This window comes from Columba livia, chromosome 13, assembly GCF_036013475.1.
Source record: "Columba livia isolate bColLiv1 breed racing homer chromosome 13, bColLiv1.pat.W.v2, whole genome shotgun sequence".
NCBI lineage: Eukaryota > Metazoa > Chordata > Aves > Columbiformes > Columbidae > Columba > Columba livia.
In genome coordinates this window covers 12,745,434-12,762,734 of record NC_088614.1, presented here as the reverse complement: position 1 = coordinate 12,762,734, position 17,301 = coordinate 12,745,434, and the positions used below count along the sequence as shown (strand labels likewise).

General features: G+C 52.1%; 1 protein-coding gene across 11 annotated transcripts in view; it reads left to right on the top strand.

Moving 5' to 3' along the window:
- Positions 1-17,301, top strand: part of CPNE2 (copine 2) — a 47,967-nt gene that overhangs the window by 4,169 nt on the left and 26,497 nt on the right. For 10 of the 11 annotated variants that reach the window (XR_010465974.1, XM_065029162.1, XM_065029158.1 and 7 more), the window contains 2 exons: positions 7,419-7,615; positions 14,244-14,423. Coding sequence is in view for 10 of the 11 variants with exons in the window: in XM_065029162.1 (XP_064885234.1) it covers positions 7,448-7,615; positions 14,244-14,423 (348 nt within the window). In the remaining variant the exon portion in view is untranslated. Of the gene's footprint in view, positions 1-1,219; positions 1,374-7,418; positions 7,616-14,243; positions 14,424-17,301 lie in introns of those variants that run through there. The other variant, XM_021301403.2, reaches the window with a different exon arrangement.

Below are 17,301 nucleotides of genomic sequence, written 5' to 3'. Positions count from 1 at the left end.
AAGCCTTTAATCAGTTAAACAGCCAGTTTACATTCAGTGCACTTGGAATGCAGGAGGTTCCCTCTGCACCTGCGAGGGAGCCCGCTGGCTGCGCGTCCTTTGCAGCCATCCGCACGGGGCTGCCCTGCTCCTTTACACATCATAGGGTCTGGCTGTAATTAAGTCAACTTCTTCCTCCAAATCTGCTTTTACTGTTTGTTGAAGCAGATGTATTTCGCCCATCATGAGAGCAGCTTGTACGGCTGCTGTTGTATTGGGGTAGGAAAGTTTTAATGCAGTTGCTAGCAGATAAAATCTGCCCAAAATCCTGAGAGTGCCTTGTCCCGCGCTGCGTCTCTGGGTTTGCCTCTTTGTCCCACCCGAAGCACGTGTCTGACACGAGCATTGCTGCTGTGGGGAGGTAAGAGATTCGTGTTTGGCATTTGCCTCTCGGACGGAGCCTCCAGTGTGTGCTGCCTGTGCCGGGCTGCCCACAACGCCCGGCCTCCCGCTTGCTCCTGGCCACTGGGCAACCATGTTTTCTGCTCCGGCATGGAGCAGGGAAGGAAACGGCAGCGCGTAAACCTCTTCCTTGGGTCTGCTTTGTAGGATGGTTGTGTGCAGGGTTTAATGCAATTGCTGGGATTCACAGTGACATCATGATGTTTTCTGCCCTAAATCACAGATTTCCCTAAATTGAGCCCCAGGGGCACCTTGTGGTCAAGTGAAATCGCACAATCTTCTCAGCACATCTGAGCCGAATACGCGCTTGCCAGCGGAGACTGGAACGGGGTCAGTCTGTGCGGCTCGGCCATCGCTGCGCTCCTTAACAGAGGACGCTGCTGTGCTCTCGTCTTGCCCTGCCCCTTGCTCGCCCTTTCTCCGTTTCTGAGCAGCAAGTACAGAGCTGCTCCTGCTCCTGAAACGACATGTGGATTTGCGAGCAGGGCACGCGGCGGGTGCAGGGCACGCAGCAACCGTGGGGCATGCAGCAGGCACAGGGCATGCAACGCGGCTGAGCTCTGCCTGCTGCAGAAGCACCCAGTGTGCACTTGGCTGGTAGCAGCCATCAGAGCCCCTCTATTTTCTCTCGGGTTTAGAGGAAGTACTTTTCCTGTGTGGTGTTTTTTGCCACTTTCTGGTTTTCTGAGCACTCTCCCAAAATGCGCTCAGTCCCTGCAGCTCCTCCAGACCCCTGTCAGCGGTGGTGCTGCCTCCCTCGCACGTCACGCTGGGTGTGGAGAAGCGAGTTTTGCTTTCGCTTGCGGGGCCAGAGCCCTTGACTTTCCGCCGGGGGAGAACTGCGGAAACACCGTTGCTGCTGGGAGCCTGGGGGCCTGTCCTCTCCAGAGCACTCGGCTCTCCTGCTCTTCAGGGCTTGTGGTTTCTCGCCAGTAAGTGGTTTTAGATACTTGGGGGGGGGGGCAGTGTGATGACATTTTCAGACTTCATCTGGAGGGGGCTGGAGAACAATAAGTGGTTCCCTTTGCTCCCCCGGTGCAGGGCAGGCTCTGCTATCCGCAGCTGCCGGCACACTGGTTGCACATCCTGGTGTTTGGTTTTGCTTGCACATCCCTGGCTTATGAGATCCCCAGTTTCGGTGTCTCCACGGGTGTGAGACCCTCTGCGATGACGTGGGTCCCATCCTCTGGTCCTGCAAAGATGACGGGGCAGCGGCCGTGTCTCCACAGTGATGAAGGGACCGACCTCCACTCCGGAGAGATTGTGGCACAGGTCTGCTGCGGGGGCTCTCGCCTTTCCCGATGCCCTCGTCCCAGGGACAGCAGCTCCCCTGAGCTACAGGGCGGCTGTGCGGGGCAGAGCAGCCCCAGGGACCTGCGGTGTCCACTCAGACAGGGGAAGCAGCCAGGGTGGCAGGTTTGGGTGGTGTCACGGGAGGATGCAGAGGGACCCTTGGGGACATCATCAGGGCTGCAGCAGGAAGGGGGTTGCAGAGCAGGGTGGGACTGTGTCTTGCTCCTACCCAGCAGGTCCTTCCTCATGAGCTGGTTTCTTTGCTGGTGTCCAGCAGCTGCGGTGACACACGTGGGGATGGCAGGAGCAGCTGGAGTTGGTGGATTTGTGCGTGAGATCTGTGGAGGCTGCCTCATCTCTGGTCTGGCCAGGGGAAGTGCTTTGGAGTGGCTTTTCAGGTGATGATGTTTTCAAAATTAGATGAGCAGTGGATGATGCTGATGAGTGCTGTGCTTAATGGGCAGCACAGGGAGACCCCCACACTTGCTGATCAGGCAGGAGGGTTATTACTTCCATCCACCCAGCTTCTTCAGAGCTTCTTCCCTGGCTCCAGCTGCTGACAACCCTCTTCACAGTCCTAAATCCCCACAGGCAGCCCTGGGTCAGACGTTCAAGGAGAGGGGAAGCGGCATAGAGCAGCGAGGGGCTGTGCCCAAGGAAGGGGTCTCCAGAAAGCAGAAAACAGGATGGGCCCCTCCTCTCTGGCTGTGGCGGGAGGGCTGTGTGCCACAGCCGAGGTGGGGGCCACGGTGCCCTTGGCTGCTTCTTCGTCAGGCAGGACTGTGGGACTCACAGTGTGGCAGCCTGGAAACCAGAGCCCAGCCTGGGCATCCCCTTCTGCCAGGTCTGCCACAGATGTCTAGGAATTTGAGCTCAGTCTCAGCCATGCCATCCGTGCTGGGATGCTCAGAAGCAGTTTTCAGCCCTTTCCTGCCTTGCATGTGGGACAAAGATCCTCTGACGGTGCGGGTACCCAGGGTACATCCTTGCAGGGAGTTTTCATGTGCGAGCATCCCCTCTCTGCCGCCTCAGTCTGCTCACCCGCAGCAGAGGCATTTGCTGGTGACACCAGCAACTCGGGGCTGTGTACATGACTAATTGCATGTGCATTCGGAAGGTAACGAGGCTGTTATTAAGACCAGATGCAGTCTGGCGAATCCACCGTGTTGCCTAGGCGAGACTGAAAAGCAAACATTTTTGCTTTGCAAAATAATTCTGGAGGAGACTGTATTTGTTGACGGGAGGGAGGAAAGCGGCCGGTGCGGGTTTTGATGGCATAAGGAGCTGCGTCGGGCATCTATCACAGCACATCCCAGCTTTTCCTGGCGTCTCCAGCTCTGTGAGTGCTGCATTTTGGCCTTTCTGCTGCTCTGGGCAACTGGTTTCTGTGTCCTCCTACTCCTCTTCTTTGCTTCAGTCTTCTGACAGCCCGTTTTCACCTGCTCTTCATCCTCCCTCAGGTACCGCTGCTCTCCCGCTGTGCCTACGCTGCCTGTAAGCTCAGATATGTGCTTTGTAGGAACCCAAATTCACCTGTTTGATACTCATCTCTCAGATTCTCCTCTTCCAGAAAAGAGATTTGCTTCTACGATTGCAATGGGCTGTAGTGGGGTAAACTGAGTCACGGGTGACTTCTGTAGGGTATTACAGAAATCACGGGTCATCCCAAAGGAAGGGAGGGACATCCCCAGGAGGGACCCAGAGGGACTTTGCATGGCATCACTGGTGGGTACCAGTACTTCTGGGGCTGTTTCAAATATGCCTGGCATTCTCTGTGAAAATAAATCTTATTTCCTTAAGGAGAGGAGATCTCTGAAGTTTGACAGCACTATTAACATTAAAAAAGCCCCAAAAAATTTCATTTAGAGTACAGCTTTATTTTTTTTCCTGTTAATGCTTAAAATGGGGCCTTAGTGTGGCCTGAGCGACTGTTTTTGTGGGGCTTTTCTTCTGTGAAGAGAAGGAGAACCTCCCAGGGCAGAAGTTAGTTTGCAAAACAGGTGACTCCTTCCCTTCCTCCTCGTTCAGATAAGAGAGGGACAAAAGATGCCAGGGCTTCCAGCCGGCCCTTCTGCATGTGCTTTGGGGATCTGCTGGAGAGATCGGGGGGCCCATGAGGTGAAGAGGAGAAGGAGGAGAACATCTGTGTGCATTGCTCTGTGGCTCCCAGATGTTCATCTCAATATTCTGGGTGGCCCCAAGCCTTGTGTGTGTCCCCCAGACAGCAAAACCCCCCACTGCGGGACGTTGTGGACACAGAGTGACTCGGAGGTGACCAAGTCATGGAGGAAAAATCACTTAAAGTTTACAAAGTGCAAAGGTGCATCTGGATCGGGAGATCCTAGAAACCAGAGCCCAGACAGGATTTAGGTACCACGTCCTTCCACCCTGGTTCTGCTCTTGCAGGACATCTCTTCAGACATCTGCCGTGGTTTGATGGCAGATGGGACCATGGGGCAATCAGACCTTCGTGCTTGTCCCTGAGACCTCTCGTTGTCAGCCTGGCTGTGTTTTGGCAAGAGCTCAAGTGTCTGTGTGATTGGAACAAAGCTGGCAGCTGGGATTGTACGTTGGGAGAATACTTGTCCGCAGATGCCAAGTGAGTCGCAGGACCTTGTTCAGGGTGGCAAATGGAGGAAGAGGAGAACACAAAAAGAAGGAGAGACTGGAATACAGATGATGAAGAGCCGGCTCTTTCAGTGCCAGTGCAATTCCCTCCCTGAATTTAAAGTGTTTGCTGAGGGGTTAAAGTGCCTTTGGCTCGCTGAAGCCTGGTGATGCCTCAAATGCAAAGCCTCTGAGCCGTGGGGACCGGTGGCTGCTGCCGAGGCTGGAGGAGACAGACCCCGCCTGGCCCCAGGGCCGGTGCTGGGTCCACGCCAGCACAGCGGCAGGAGAGGTGGCCCTGGGGCTGTTTCCTGGGACAGGATGGTGTGTGTGGATGGGCGATGGTGGCACCTGCAGACTTGGCCGTGCCCAGTTGGCATCACCACCCTCTGCTCCTGCCACCTGTCTGAGCATTACCCTTTCCGTGGGGTTGTTTGAGGAGCCAACCTGGCTGGGAAAATGACGTTTTAATTTAAACTAATTACTTTTTGGCTGAAATCAGGATGCTTATGCTCCTCAGGGTTTTATACCAGGACTGGAGCTGAGGGAAGGAGAGCCTGCACCATGATTCAGGAGAGCTGCCCATCTCTTTGTCATCTTTGTCCCTGGTTGGCTGGCTGGACCAGCAGCTCCTTGGTGGAAGAATCATCTTTACTAGGATAGTGGAGAAAGAGATTTTTCTGCTGCCTTTTGCCTTCCTGGGGAGGGACAACCACAGGATTTTGTGCTTGGCACCCATGAGGTGGTATCAAGCTCTCTAGGGTGGCACCTTGGGGAGAGGCCATTGGTCCCTGATTTTGGGTGCTGGGGTGGGCAGTGTGTCCATGCAGGGGACACAAGTCCCATCAGGTCTTTGGCCTCAGGTGGCCCCGGCAGGTGCTGGCTGCCTCTCCTCTTCCCCATGCCCGTTCCAACCGTGCGCTCCCCAGGGAGCACGGCAGGCTGACTGCAGGGGCTGGGGCAGGGGCGATGTGCAGCGTGCCAAGAGGATGTTTTGGTGCCTGCCAGCCCTGGGAAAAAGCTTTTTCCACTGAGTCATTTGCTGTCTCTGCTTTTTGTGAGACGGCGCCGAGATCTGGGGGAAGGGGAGATGGAAAAACCCAGCCCAGCTCTCCCTGCTCTGGCAGGACCAGGTCCACACCAGCACAGCTTCCCCATGTTTGCTTTTTGGAGGGAGAGGCAGACAGGCAGGCAGTAGCATAAATAGATCAAGCCCGGCTATTTTAAGACATTGATTAGATGATCTGTGCGCTAAAGAAAAAAAAATATATATATTTCTTTTAGCTGCTACCGGCAACATGGGCTTGAGAGGCGCAGCGGCAGCTCCGGTGGGGACGGGCATTTCAGAGCTGTCACCCCAGCAGCTGCAGCGGCTTTGGGGCGGATGAGCCAGGAGGAGTTTTGCTTCTGCATGTGTTTCTTCCTGAAGTTGCAGTAGATGGAGGGTTGCCTACGTGTGCCACTGTTTTGGTGTCCCGCTGCTGTGAATGGGAGGCGATGGCCCGAGATGGGCTTGGTCTGGGAGGGGAAACTGCAGTCAGGGAAGGGACGTAGGTGCTGTTTTGGTGATGTACATGTGTGTATGCAGCCAAGGATGGGGATTTTTCTTCTTCTGGAGATGTTTCTGTGTTCCTATGGAGCTGACAAGATTGCACTGCTCTTGTCCTGTGCAGCAGGCTGTGATGAATAACTTGTATTTACTGTTGCGGGTTAAAATCAGGCTTGTTTTGGGTGACTTAGTGCCAAGCAGAGATATTGACAGGTAGGAATAGAGGGCTCAACACCTTGGAAGTGGGAGCTGTTTTCTGCTCAGTATTCATTGCAGATGGGGCCGAGTGCTCAGGGCAGCCAGCAGTGAGCCCAGAGCTCCCTCTGGCACCGCTGTGCTGGGGTCACCTCATCCCTGTCCCCCATCCCTGTCCCCCATCCCAGCCTGGAGCCAGAGCAGCAGCCCAGCTCCTGGCAGCGCCGGTGTTTGCAAATACTCATGGCCAGGCGAAACAAACAAATCATATTAATTGCGGCTTCAATGGCACACAGCAGCAGATGGGTTATCAAGGTGGAGGCAGGTGATGTTTGGAGTTTTCAGATAAAGTGGATGAGCCAGGAGCCACTCTGAAAAAAGAGGGTAACAGGTATTGAAGGAGATGCTGAAAAGAGCTGTCTCTCCACTAGCAACCCCAGCCGCAAAGGTTTATTAGTATAAATTAATCTTTTTTCTTCTTCTTTGTTGAACACCTTTGGTGTTTTTTGCTGAGTGCATCCCAACTGTGCATCAGAAGGCAAAACTGTTCTGTGGGATGGGGTTTTGCTCTACTAATGGTATAAAACACATTTGTCTCTGCAAAACGCCTTTTGAAGCAGACTTTTGGTAAGCTTCTCTTATGACAAAGGAGATTTTTTATCAGGGCCCTGTAAATCATCCCGTGCATCAGGTCATGCAGTGTTTGTCACATTTGCCTTGCTCTTTCGTGAACCAGCTGTTGCCACTTTTTAATTGCTGCCAGCACCACTGCTTCCTGGTGAGCTGGGTGGAGATACAGCTGGACCTGCCCTCCACCCCACTCATACTCGTGGTCTCACCCCTTTTCTTATGATGATTTGAGGGGCAGAGCTCAAGTTTGGCCCTCACGGCTCAGGTTCATGGTCCATGGCTTGGAACCAGCCAGACGATGACCAGTTTTCCTGCTGAAAGATGGTGTGGAAGTGTAGTTCCTCCCCACAAAATAATCCCAGCATGCTGGGAGAAGAGGTTGGGACCCCCCGCTCCCTCAGAGGGGTGAGCAGAAAATGTTACCTTGCTTTGAAAGTCTGTTATTTATGGAGAAAAACCAAGGCAGGTTGCAGATGCTCTGCTGGGCTCCCACTCAGGACATCTGCCTGGTGTGGTGGCCACATGGGGATGGTGACTGAGCAGAGCTTTGGAGCCAGGAAAGCCTCATAACTTATTGAGTGTAGCTTACAGCAGAAAGCTCTGGATGTGGCCCATCTGCCTGTGCCCAACACACCGGTGCCAACAAAGCGTTTTCTGCCTTTCTGCTCGCACTGAGGTTTCTCTCTGTTCTCGTGTCCCACAGACTGCCTGGAGCTGCTGCCGCTGGAGTCCATGGCGTACACCGTGACTCCCACACCGGTGGGGCCTGTCGGCTCCCAGTACTGTGTCTGCAAAGTCGAGTTGTCCATCTGCGGCCAAAACCTTCTGGACAGGGATGTCACTTCCAAATCTGACCCCTTCTGCGTCCTCTTCATGGAAGTCAATGGGAAGTGGGTGGAGGTAAGTCCTGAAATTCTATGGATTTCCTCCTGTGGTTTGCCTGTGCTTGTGTCTTCTCCCTCTTTGCTCGACTACAAGGATGGTCCTTGTTCCTCCCCAAGCAGAGGCAGAAGCTCTTCTGGTCCTCCTGAGGCTGGCACTGGTGTGTTAATTGTTCTGTGTTTTGCAGCTGGTCCTTTCGCTGTCTGTACTTTCTGCTTTGAGCTGGGGTTTCAACTGAGCTGCAGACCTCAAAATACCAACCTCTGGGAAGGCACATGGCAGGTGTGAAAGGATCTTGTCACCTTCAGAGTGCTCCCAGCCCCTTCTCAATCTGCTGTAAGCTGGGGATGCTTCAGATTTGAGTGCCTGAAGTGCTGATCCCATGTGATTGTTAGATGTTGTGAGGTCCTACTTGCAACGGGGCATCTTTCAAGGTGAATCAAGATAAGCTTGTTCTTGGACCCTGAGTTGCATAGGAAGCTGGTCTTTGGGTTTTGCTTGAAGAGCAGCTCTTTCTGGGGCCAGGAGTGTCCTGGATGATGGTCTGACAGGTCAGTCCAGTGGAAAAACACGGTCCAGGGCAGTTTGTGCTCTGAACACCTGTGGCCTCCTTCAAAAAGGGGGCTTGTAGGAAAGACAGAGGGAAACTTTTTAACAAGGGCTCTAGTGAGAGAACAAGGGGCGATGGTTTTAAATGGTTGAACATAAAGAATTTTTTATAAGGAAGGTGGTGAGACACTGGAACAGGTTGCCCAGAGAAGCTGTTGATGCCCCATCATTGGAAGCTCAGCTTGGATGAGGCTTTGAGCAACCTGACCTAGTGACAGATGTTCCTGTCCAGGGCAGGGGGTTGGACTAGGTGATCTTCAAAGGTCCCTTCCAACCCAAATTAGTCTGTGATCCTCTGACTGTCCTTGCCAGCTTTGGTTGTCTCTGCTGCCCGGCAGAGAAGCACCTGACACGCTGCTGCAGTTTAGGAGGCCATATTTTTATTTTCCCTGTATGCGCTAAAGAGCTGAGAGCTGCATGTGTTTCCTCAGCCTCCCTATCTGCTCCAGCACAAGCCTACTCCAGGGCAAGACCCAGCTGATAAAGGGCTCTTTAAGGACAAGAGGACATCCCATGGCTGTGCCATCCCTGACAGTGGGTGAACACAGACAAATCCATCCTCTCCAAGATGCAGACAGCGCACCACGAGCCCTTGTGTTGTGTTCCAGCCCTCCGCTTCAGTGGGACGAGGCTGCTGCCAACCAGGCTAACGGAGCGCGAAGGAATTGACCCTCAGCAGCTGTCTGAATTATTTCATAGCATAACTAAAACCTTGGCTTGATCCCAAAAGCTTGCTTCCCAGCACTCCCACCAACTGGATGTGCATTCCTTTGAAAATGCCACTCCTGCGGGGAAGGGTCACAGAGATGTGCCGTGTCAGTGACTGGGTGTGTGTGTGCTGCTGGCACGATGGTTCATCTAGAGGTGCCCAAATTGGCTTTGAGTAGCATGACCTTGGTCATCACCAGTAGTGCTGCTGCAGCAGCAGGAGCTCTCACCTGGGGGGTCTCCCAGGCAGATGCACATCTCAGGCTGATTTTGCAGTTGGGATGTGCACAAAGGGGATCAGGAACTCCTAAGAACGGTTTTCGTGGTGCTTTCTTGACTGTTCAGCATCTCACATGGAGAAGCTATAGTCGTCTCCTTCTCCGAGTTGGCCAAGGTGCTGTCTGTGATAAAATTGTTGTCATGAATTCAAACTTCAGAGTCTGTGCAAGAGCATTTAATTCTGTGACTAAGAAAAACCTTACGGATACAGTGGAAAAGACTCTGGGCTAAAATGCCTGGAGAAAAAAAATGGGGATTTCGTTTTATAATTGCAGTTGTAGACAGTGCAAGACCTCTTTTTGGTTGGTCTGGAGGGAGCAGGTAAGCAGACCATGGGGGTGTGATGAATCGATACAAGCGCTGGTGTTGGATGCAGCACAAAATGAGAAGCTGAAGGGCATAAAGTCACATAAGCCAAACAAAAATCTTCCCAATTCCTGGGACAGTAGGGTCTCATTTCTCAGATACTTGGACTGGCCAGGCAGCCTTGAGTGCTTGGCTGAGGAGCTGGTGAATCAGTGGGCATCACCTAAGGTGTCCTGCAGCTGATCTCACTGTCAGCAGAGAGGGTGTAGGGCAAACCTCACCTTACCATGGTCTGCAATTAGCTTTGCTCAGCAGGCTGGATGAGACTAATGAGCTTTCTCGCCTTGATAGGTGTCATTTCTTTGACCTGGTTGTGCTTTTCAGGAATTTCTCTTGCTGTCAGTAGTGTCTCAGTCCAGCAGTTTTGATTCCAAAGCATCTTTTCCAATACAAATGTGTGGTCTGTGTTTTGTTTTGTTTTTTTCCTTTTCCTCTGCTATATTTAGCTTCTTTTTAATTGGTCAGATACAAGAAAGGCACTGGGTGTCAGCCTTGAATGGCAGATTGCTCGGCGCTCCACTGCTGTGGTTTCAGTGGAGGTGAATGTGTTGCACGCTGAGCCCTGCTCCATGCCATCAAACTGGCCCCGGGCCACCAGCACACCGGGGGCAAAGCCGGGACCAAGATCCTCCTGCACCCCCGTGTGGCAGTGGGTGCGTGGGTTTGGGCTGCGTCTGGGTGCTGGGGAGGACCAGGAGAGGTGGGCTCGCCTGTGAGAGCCTCACCGTATGGGGCACTTGGTGGAACCCTTGGCAGATTATGCCACCATGGTTCAGAGCTTCCCCAGGGGTTCCTGCATTGTCCTGCATGGATTTTGGCTGCACAGACATGCCTCTTGGCCTAAGATGAACTTCTTTCCTGTCCAAAAGCGGTGGCCTGAGTAGCACAGCTGAAATGTAGGGGATGGATGGAGACAGCAGCAGCTCAGAGGCATCCCACCACGCTGCCCCTGCATCCTTTGCACTGGCTCAGCAACATGTCCCTGCTGTCCAACCTGGTTTAGGAGCTGGGTCTCCTTCTCTAGGATCAGTCCCAGTCATGGTGGTGCTGGTGTCTGAGCTGGGCAGTGGGACTGAGGCACCAGCTGATGCCAGCAGAAAGGTTTCTGCTTGCTGTTTTTTCTAGCTGTCACATTTGTTCCCAAATACAATTATTTTGTCTTGCTGAGCTTAATAGGAATTAAAAAAATCTTTGTGCATCAGCCTTGGAGGGGGTGGGGGAAGAAAGAGGAGGGACAATAAACCACAGGCCAAAAAGTGACATGAAGATGGGTGATGTTTAAATGCTCTGTCCAATGACATCATCTCGCAGGAGCCATGAAAGCCCCGGCCTGTGATGCTGGGAGTGGGGACACATGACTCAGCCGTGCCGCTGCCTTTGTGCCACTCTGAGTCACCCGTCTGGCCCTGCGCCTTCAGCACCAGCTTGCCTTGGTGTTGGGAGAGCATCTCCCAGTGTTGGAGCATCAAGTGTCTCCACGTGCTGAAGATGCTTGAAGGTCTCTAGCCAACCTCCCTTCCAATGCTGGAGGACTTTCTGACGGCATTCACTGAACACAAGGGCTGTTGTTGGAGGTGATTTCCCAGTTTCATGCTTGATTTGTGGAATCAAGACTCTTATCTAAACAGAAATCTTCTTTTAGGCTGCTTGCCTCTTAAAAAGCCTTGTGCACTTCTGCTCTTGGGTGGCAAAGCCACCTCTGCTCTTTACAGGGCATGCAGACGGGGGAGCTTTGGGGGCAAAGCGGGAGGCAGGAGCTGATGGCACACGGAGGTGGTATGGAGAGGCCCCATGCGTGATGGTCGCTGGCAAGGTGACTGGTGTTGCATCAAACCAAAGACCAGATCATGTGTGGCAAGCAGCTGGGGCTCGTGATTTTGTTGTTCTTCACACTGGCAACAAGCAGGAGATTAAATGCTTGGTTTGATGTGGGTGTTGAAGGAAGCCCCATCACTGGAAGGCTTGGCTCAAGACATGTTGTCTGGGTTTCTCTTCTCCTTCCCTGGGCTGCCCCTTCCAGGGCAAAGCTGGAGATGGAACATCAAGTTATCTCCTTTTAACTGGCACCTGGGAGCGAGAGGACTGTTTTCCCTTAGTGCCCAGTTTCCCAGTAGTTCAGAGATCATGGAAAGAGCTCAAATCCGTCTCTGTTGCCTGTGCAGTCTCCTAGGCTTGAAAGGGGATTTGCCTGTGTTGTGCTGCTGAAATAAGGTAGAGCTGGTGGATGCCCACTGCTCCTGGTCCACTGCATCCCTGAGCAGGTGTTTGGGCTCCTTCTGTACGGGATGGCAGCAGAGTAGGAATGATCTATGTGAAGCTGCATGGCCTTGGCCGGCTTACAGCCCTCTGGTGTTGCTGTGTTTGACTCCCTGGAGTGCAGCAGGTGGCTATTCTGGGAACACAGCATTTACTTCAGTTGCTTCTTGGCACTTAATATAGACTAAGTGACCAATTTAAAAAAAATGCTGTGATAGTTGGTAAATATAGCAAACTCACCACACTTCCACTCAGTCCCTCCAAAACCTGCCTCCTGTGCTGCATGGGTTTCTTTGGGACTCAGGTATGCATTGCTTTTTTCTTTTTCTTTCTTTTTTTGGCAGGGCTTTTTTTCTGCTCTGCTGGACTTATTTCTGAGTCCACAGCTCTGGCAGACATCCCAGTGTCCCACAGCCTGATGCTGCCCAGGGATGCCAGCACGGGGCTGCTTTCCACAGAAGTCTTGCCTGGGGACCTGGGATGCTCAGCCTTGCCTGGGACGGGGTGTCCCAGCTGCAAGATGAGGCAGGCAGCTGGCTGGAGGCTCCTTGCTGTCCCACAGGTGGGTGGGACAGTCTCTCCAGACACCAGGAGCAGCAGCTTTTGATAAAATCACGCTGGTGAATGCCTGTGTTTCTTTCTCTTTTAATGGTTCCTTTTACCTTATCCCAGGATAACTGGGCGATGCTGCCCAGTTCCAAAAGGCCGCTGCTGCCAGCCCCTCTGCCAGCTCCGGTGAGCACATGGCTGTTCCAGCTTGGATGCTTTGAGCTGTCGGTGCTTCTCATGGGGCTGTCTGGGCAGAACACCCTTTGCCAAACCAGCTGCCACCTCTTTACACTATCAGTACGCTGTCAATAGCTGCTCTCCTGACAAAGCTCCTTTTTAGTTTGCTTGCTGGAGGGTTTTCCTCCAGGCTGTGGGTGTTTGTTTCTTGTTTCTTGTTCAGCACTTGGGCTGTGCTGCCATGAGGAAGAAATTTTTTACAATGAACATGGTGAGACACTGGCCCAGGTCACCCAGAGAGGTGGTGGATGCCCCATCCCTGGAGACATCCCAGGCCAGGCTGGACGGGGCTCTGAGCAACCTGATCTAGTGAAGATGTCCCTGCTCATGGCAGGGGTTGGACTGGATGAGCTTTGAAGGTCCCTTCCAACCCAAGCTATTCTATGATTCAGTGATTCTATGTTGTGTGTTGGGTTCCAACCTGTGAGGTTCCCACCTTTCCTGGTGCCTCTTGGGGTGGATGATGTCCTGGTGGGGATGATGGGTCCTGACATTAGAGATCAGACCTTCCTTGGCCATTGACTTCCAGAAGCAAATACATCAGATTTTTTTTGGCCTTGTTTTCCCATTTTCTGCCACTTTAACTAAAATTGTGGCTTGCTGTCTCCATGTGAGTCTGCACCAGGAGCCCGGCTGGTGCTGCTGTCCTCCCAGCCCTCCTGTGGTCTGAACGATGGCCTCTGGGACCAAAGTTCCATTACTGGAGGGCAGCATCCCAGTATCTCCAGCGTGGCTGTCCCTGGATTTTTTTTTGAATCACACAAGACTTTCTGTCCGCCTGTGCCATGCTGCGTTGTAAGCCCACACTTCCCCCGGCTGCCTGCCAAGTTTCCTCTGCTCTTATCACTGCTCTTGGCTGCGGGATGCTGCAGACCGGCGGGTCCCCCACGCGCCTTCCAGTTTCCATCATCCTCTGTGCGCTTGCCCTTCCAAGCCGTCAGAGATATCATTTCTTCCAGCCTGCTTGCAAGAGCTCAGGATGACAAAGTCTATTGAAGGCTTGTCTTCTGAGTCCTTCCACATCCTCTTGTTTCTCCTAATGCCTGATGAGATCTATGAAAAATGACCTGCGGTGACTTTTTTTTTTTCCATGAAAGGCCAAGAAAGAAGAAACCACATGAATGTTTTGGTTTGAGGTCTAGAGGGAAATGCTAGAGGGTTGCTGTTCTGGCTTGTGACACTTTTTCTTGTTTTGTTTGTCCCTGCTGTTTGCGGCACAGCCTGAAAGAAGCAGGTTGGGCATTCCAGCTGTGAGTGTCTGGTTGAGGATTGGAGGTGTGTGAGAGCATCAGGTCCTGGGAGAACAGAGCTTGGAAGCCAGAAAAGACTCTGGCTTCAGTGAGCCTGGAGTCCACACCAAGCCTTGGCTGGGTGGGCGCTCCTGTCCTGGCTGTTTGCTGGGATGGGCTTGTACAGCCCCATAAACCCCATCCTTGGGGATGCAGCTCTCTGCATGAAGTGCTGTTAGATGGATCCCACCTTGTGTATGCTGGGTATTACAGCCTGCTGAACACCTGGTGCGCTCACGCTCTGGTCACCACAGGATTTCTGGGTGGCTCTGGCTGAAGTCAAAGAGACATGGCAGCGACAGAGATGCAAAATGCACATGCCTGAAGGCTTCTTTTATTTTTTTTCTTTGCAGCTTGACAGGACAGAGACAGCTGTGAACAACCTCAACCCAGTTTTTGCCAAGAAGTTCATCATCGACTACCACTTTGAAGAAGTGCAGAAGCTCAAGTTTGCCCTGTTTGACCAGGACAAGTCAAGCATGCAGCTGTATGAGCATGACTTCTTGGGTGAATTCTCCTGCACTCTGGGCATGGTGAGTCCCTGAGGTCCCTGCAGCTCGCTGTCCTTCAGCAAAGGGACCCCAAATCACATCAGCCACAGGGACATGCTGGGATTAGAGCTGCTACTCTTATCTACTGTGAAGTTTGCTGGGTCTTTACTGGCAACACTGATTTAATTTGCTTGTCACACTTCAACTGTTGAGGTTGAACTGTTCCACATTAGGGCTGTTGGCTACTTGGCCAAGTCTGAGCTAGTCATAGTGTGGACTTCTGCTGGTGCCTGCAGAGAGACATCGACTGGAAGCTTTTGGAGATATCTGTATCTCACTGTGGCTTATAGTAAGAGCCCTGACGACCAGCTTGGATTTAGACTTGGAAACGTCCAGTTGTTTAAAGTTAGGATGCATTGCGGATTGCAGTCTACCTTTCTGTCTCTGTTTGGGGGGTGTTTCTTTGGTTTTGTGTTTTTTTTATTTGTTTGCAAACCTTTGTCCATTGCCATTGTGCCAATTGTCTCTCCTACGTCAGTGTGTTGGTGCAGGAATGTGTCTTCTGCTCTTCCTGTGGAAAAGTTTTCAGGACACAATGCAATTTATAAGCCTTTGGAAGAACTTTACATTCATGAGCCCAGAGCCTGTTAGAAATTGGCAGCTACGTTCTCCAGAAGTCTTTGTCCTCTGAGTTTGCTCTGACTCAGAGGCAGGGAATTAGGGGGGGTTTTTTCCGTTCTTTTGCAGCATCTGGCAGCTCGGGGCTGCTATGGTACCTGGCACAAGCACAGGGGCTGGCAGAAACCGTGTCTGTTGGGCTCAGTGCTGGGAAACAGGAGGAACGAGACAGTGTAGTAGGTGGGTTGGGATGGAGAGCCAGCCCAAGGTGTTCAGGGAGGCTCATGAATGTGGTTGCTTTGTTGCACAGACTGCAATATGGCACCGCACATGGCAAGGGGGCCTGAGTGACCTTACCATTGCCAACTCAAGAGCTTGATGTGTTAGAAGAGCACTGACATTTACAGAGTTTGACATTTAACATCTGGGTTTTTGGAAGTTCTCTGTGATGACCTAATTCAGCTCCTGCAGAGGTTAAGAGATGGTGCAGGCAAAAGCCCAAGCAGGTGTTCAGTGATTTAGACCAAACCCATCCTTTACCATTAGTTCTCCTGTTGCTGAAATGCAGACACCCCTGCTGTGGGGCGGTTCAGCAATGCTCATTGTGAAGGTCACAGTCTTGATGGAAGCTGTAAGCAGAGAATTTATGGACATAAGGAAACAGCTAAAACTTTGCTGTTCCCAAACGTGGCTCTGCAGAAGTTCAGGGCGCTGCAGGCTTATGCCAAAAGGGAATGTTATCTGTGCGTCTGAGGAGAAAGATGGACCCTCCAGCTTGTTGGGTCTCCCAGAAGAGCCCAGCCCGTTCTGGTGCTTTGAAAGGTCGTTAGCTCAGAGCATGGGACTGGACAGGCCATCCTGGGGCTGTGGTAATGGTCGGGATGGGCAGCTGTTGCCAGGTCTCACATTCAAGGTGCTCGCTCAGAACAGTTGATGGTTTAGCCATGGTGGCTCACGGGCATGGCATAACTATCTACCGTGTCTTTAGGCACAGCTGGTGGGCTTAGTCCATCAGAAACTCTGAACTTCTGTAATCTCATGCAAGTATTTACACTTTGCAGAAGGGATCTTGGCTGATGTGTGTGCCCAGTTTTTGATGAGTTTTTGCAGTGTTTCCCATGTGAGCTGATTGTTGACCTTTAGTCCACAATAAGACACCAGCTTGGAATGGAGAGATCTTCTCATTTTCCTTTTTTCTGAAATTCTCTGTTATCCTCCTCTCCCTTGGCCAGCACCGGCTTGCAGCACGGTCTGTGAGGAAGGGGGTGAGACAGGGCGAATGGGGCTTGTGGGTTCAGCCACCCTGCTATGGGTTTTCTGATGGCTGAATTTTGTCTGGTAAGATGTTTGCGTAAGCCTGCCAGTTCTGAGGCATGGGCAGCGTTTAGAAAGGAAGGAGAGCGGCTGTGGGCAGCAATAACCGCACAGCGAGCGTCTGACTTTTCAATTTGAGTTTGCATTGGAGCCCTGTCGGATTAGCCAGATCGTTTTATTGCAGCTAATTAGGTCTGTGGTAAGATTTAAAAGGATGGTTGGATCATTCATGGGCCTGTAATGACTTCTGTGGCCAAAAGAAATGTAACAGGGATCAAATTGCAGGCTGGAGGGTGTTGTGGTTTCTGCTAGCCAGGGTTGTGAGGAGATTTCACCTCCCTGTACACGGCGTGGCACAAACATCTGGTTACACTGGCTGGTGCTTCCCGTGCGCTTATGGATCAACAGCTCCAGGACATGGCTGGCTGGCCACAATGGGAAAGGGGTTTTGCCTCAAAATGGCAAGAACCATAGAATGTTTTGGGTTGGAAGGGACCTTGAAAGCTCATCCAGTCCACCCTGGCCATGAGCAGGGACATCTTCCTCAGGTCAGGTTGCTCAGAGCCCCGTTCAGCCTGGCCTGGGATGTCTCCAGGCATCCACCACCTCTCTGGGCAACCGGGGACAGTGTTTCACCACCCTCAAATTTCTTCCTCATGTCTGGTCTGAATTTCCCCTTCTTTAGTTTAAAACCATCACCCCTTGTCCTGTCGCAACAGGCCCTGCTAAAAGGTGTGTCTCCCTCTGTATTATAAGCCCCTTTTAAATATTGAAAAGCCACAATAATGTCTCCCTGGAGGGAGAACATTTCTGGGAAGCAATGGGAGGAATCCAAGCATCATTGGGTCACTTGGATGACAGGAGCAACCAGCCATTTCATGACTTGTTTTTTTTTTAAATTATTATTTTCTGACTGTGTGATGTAGGACCAAAGGTGCAGGCAGAAGGATGCATGGGACTGCACTTTTTAAACTGCAACCCTTAGATC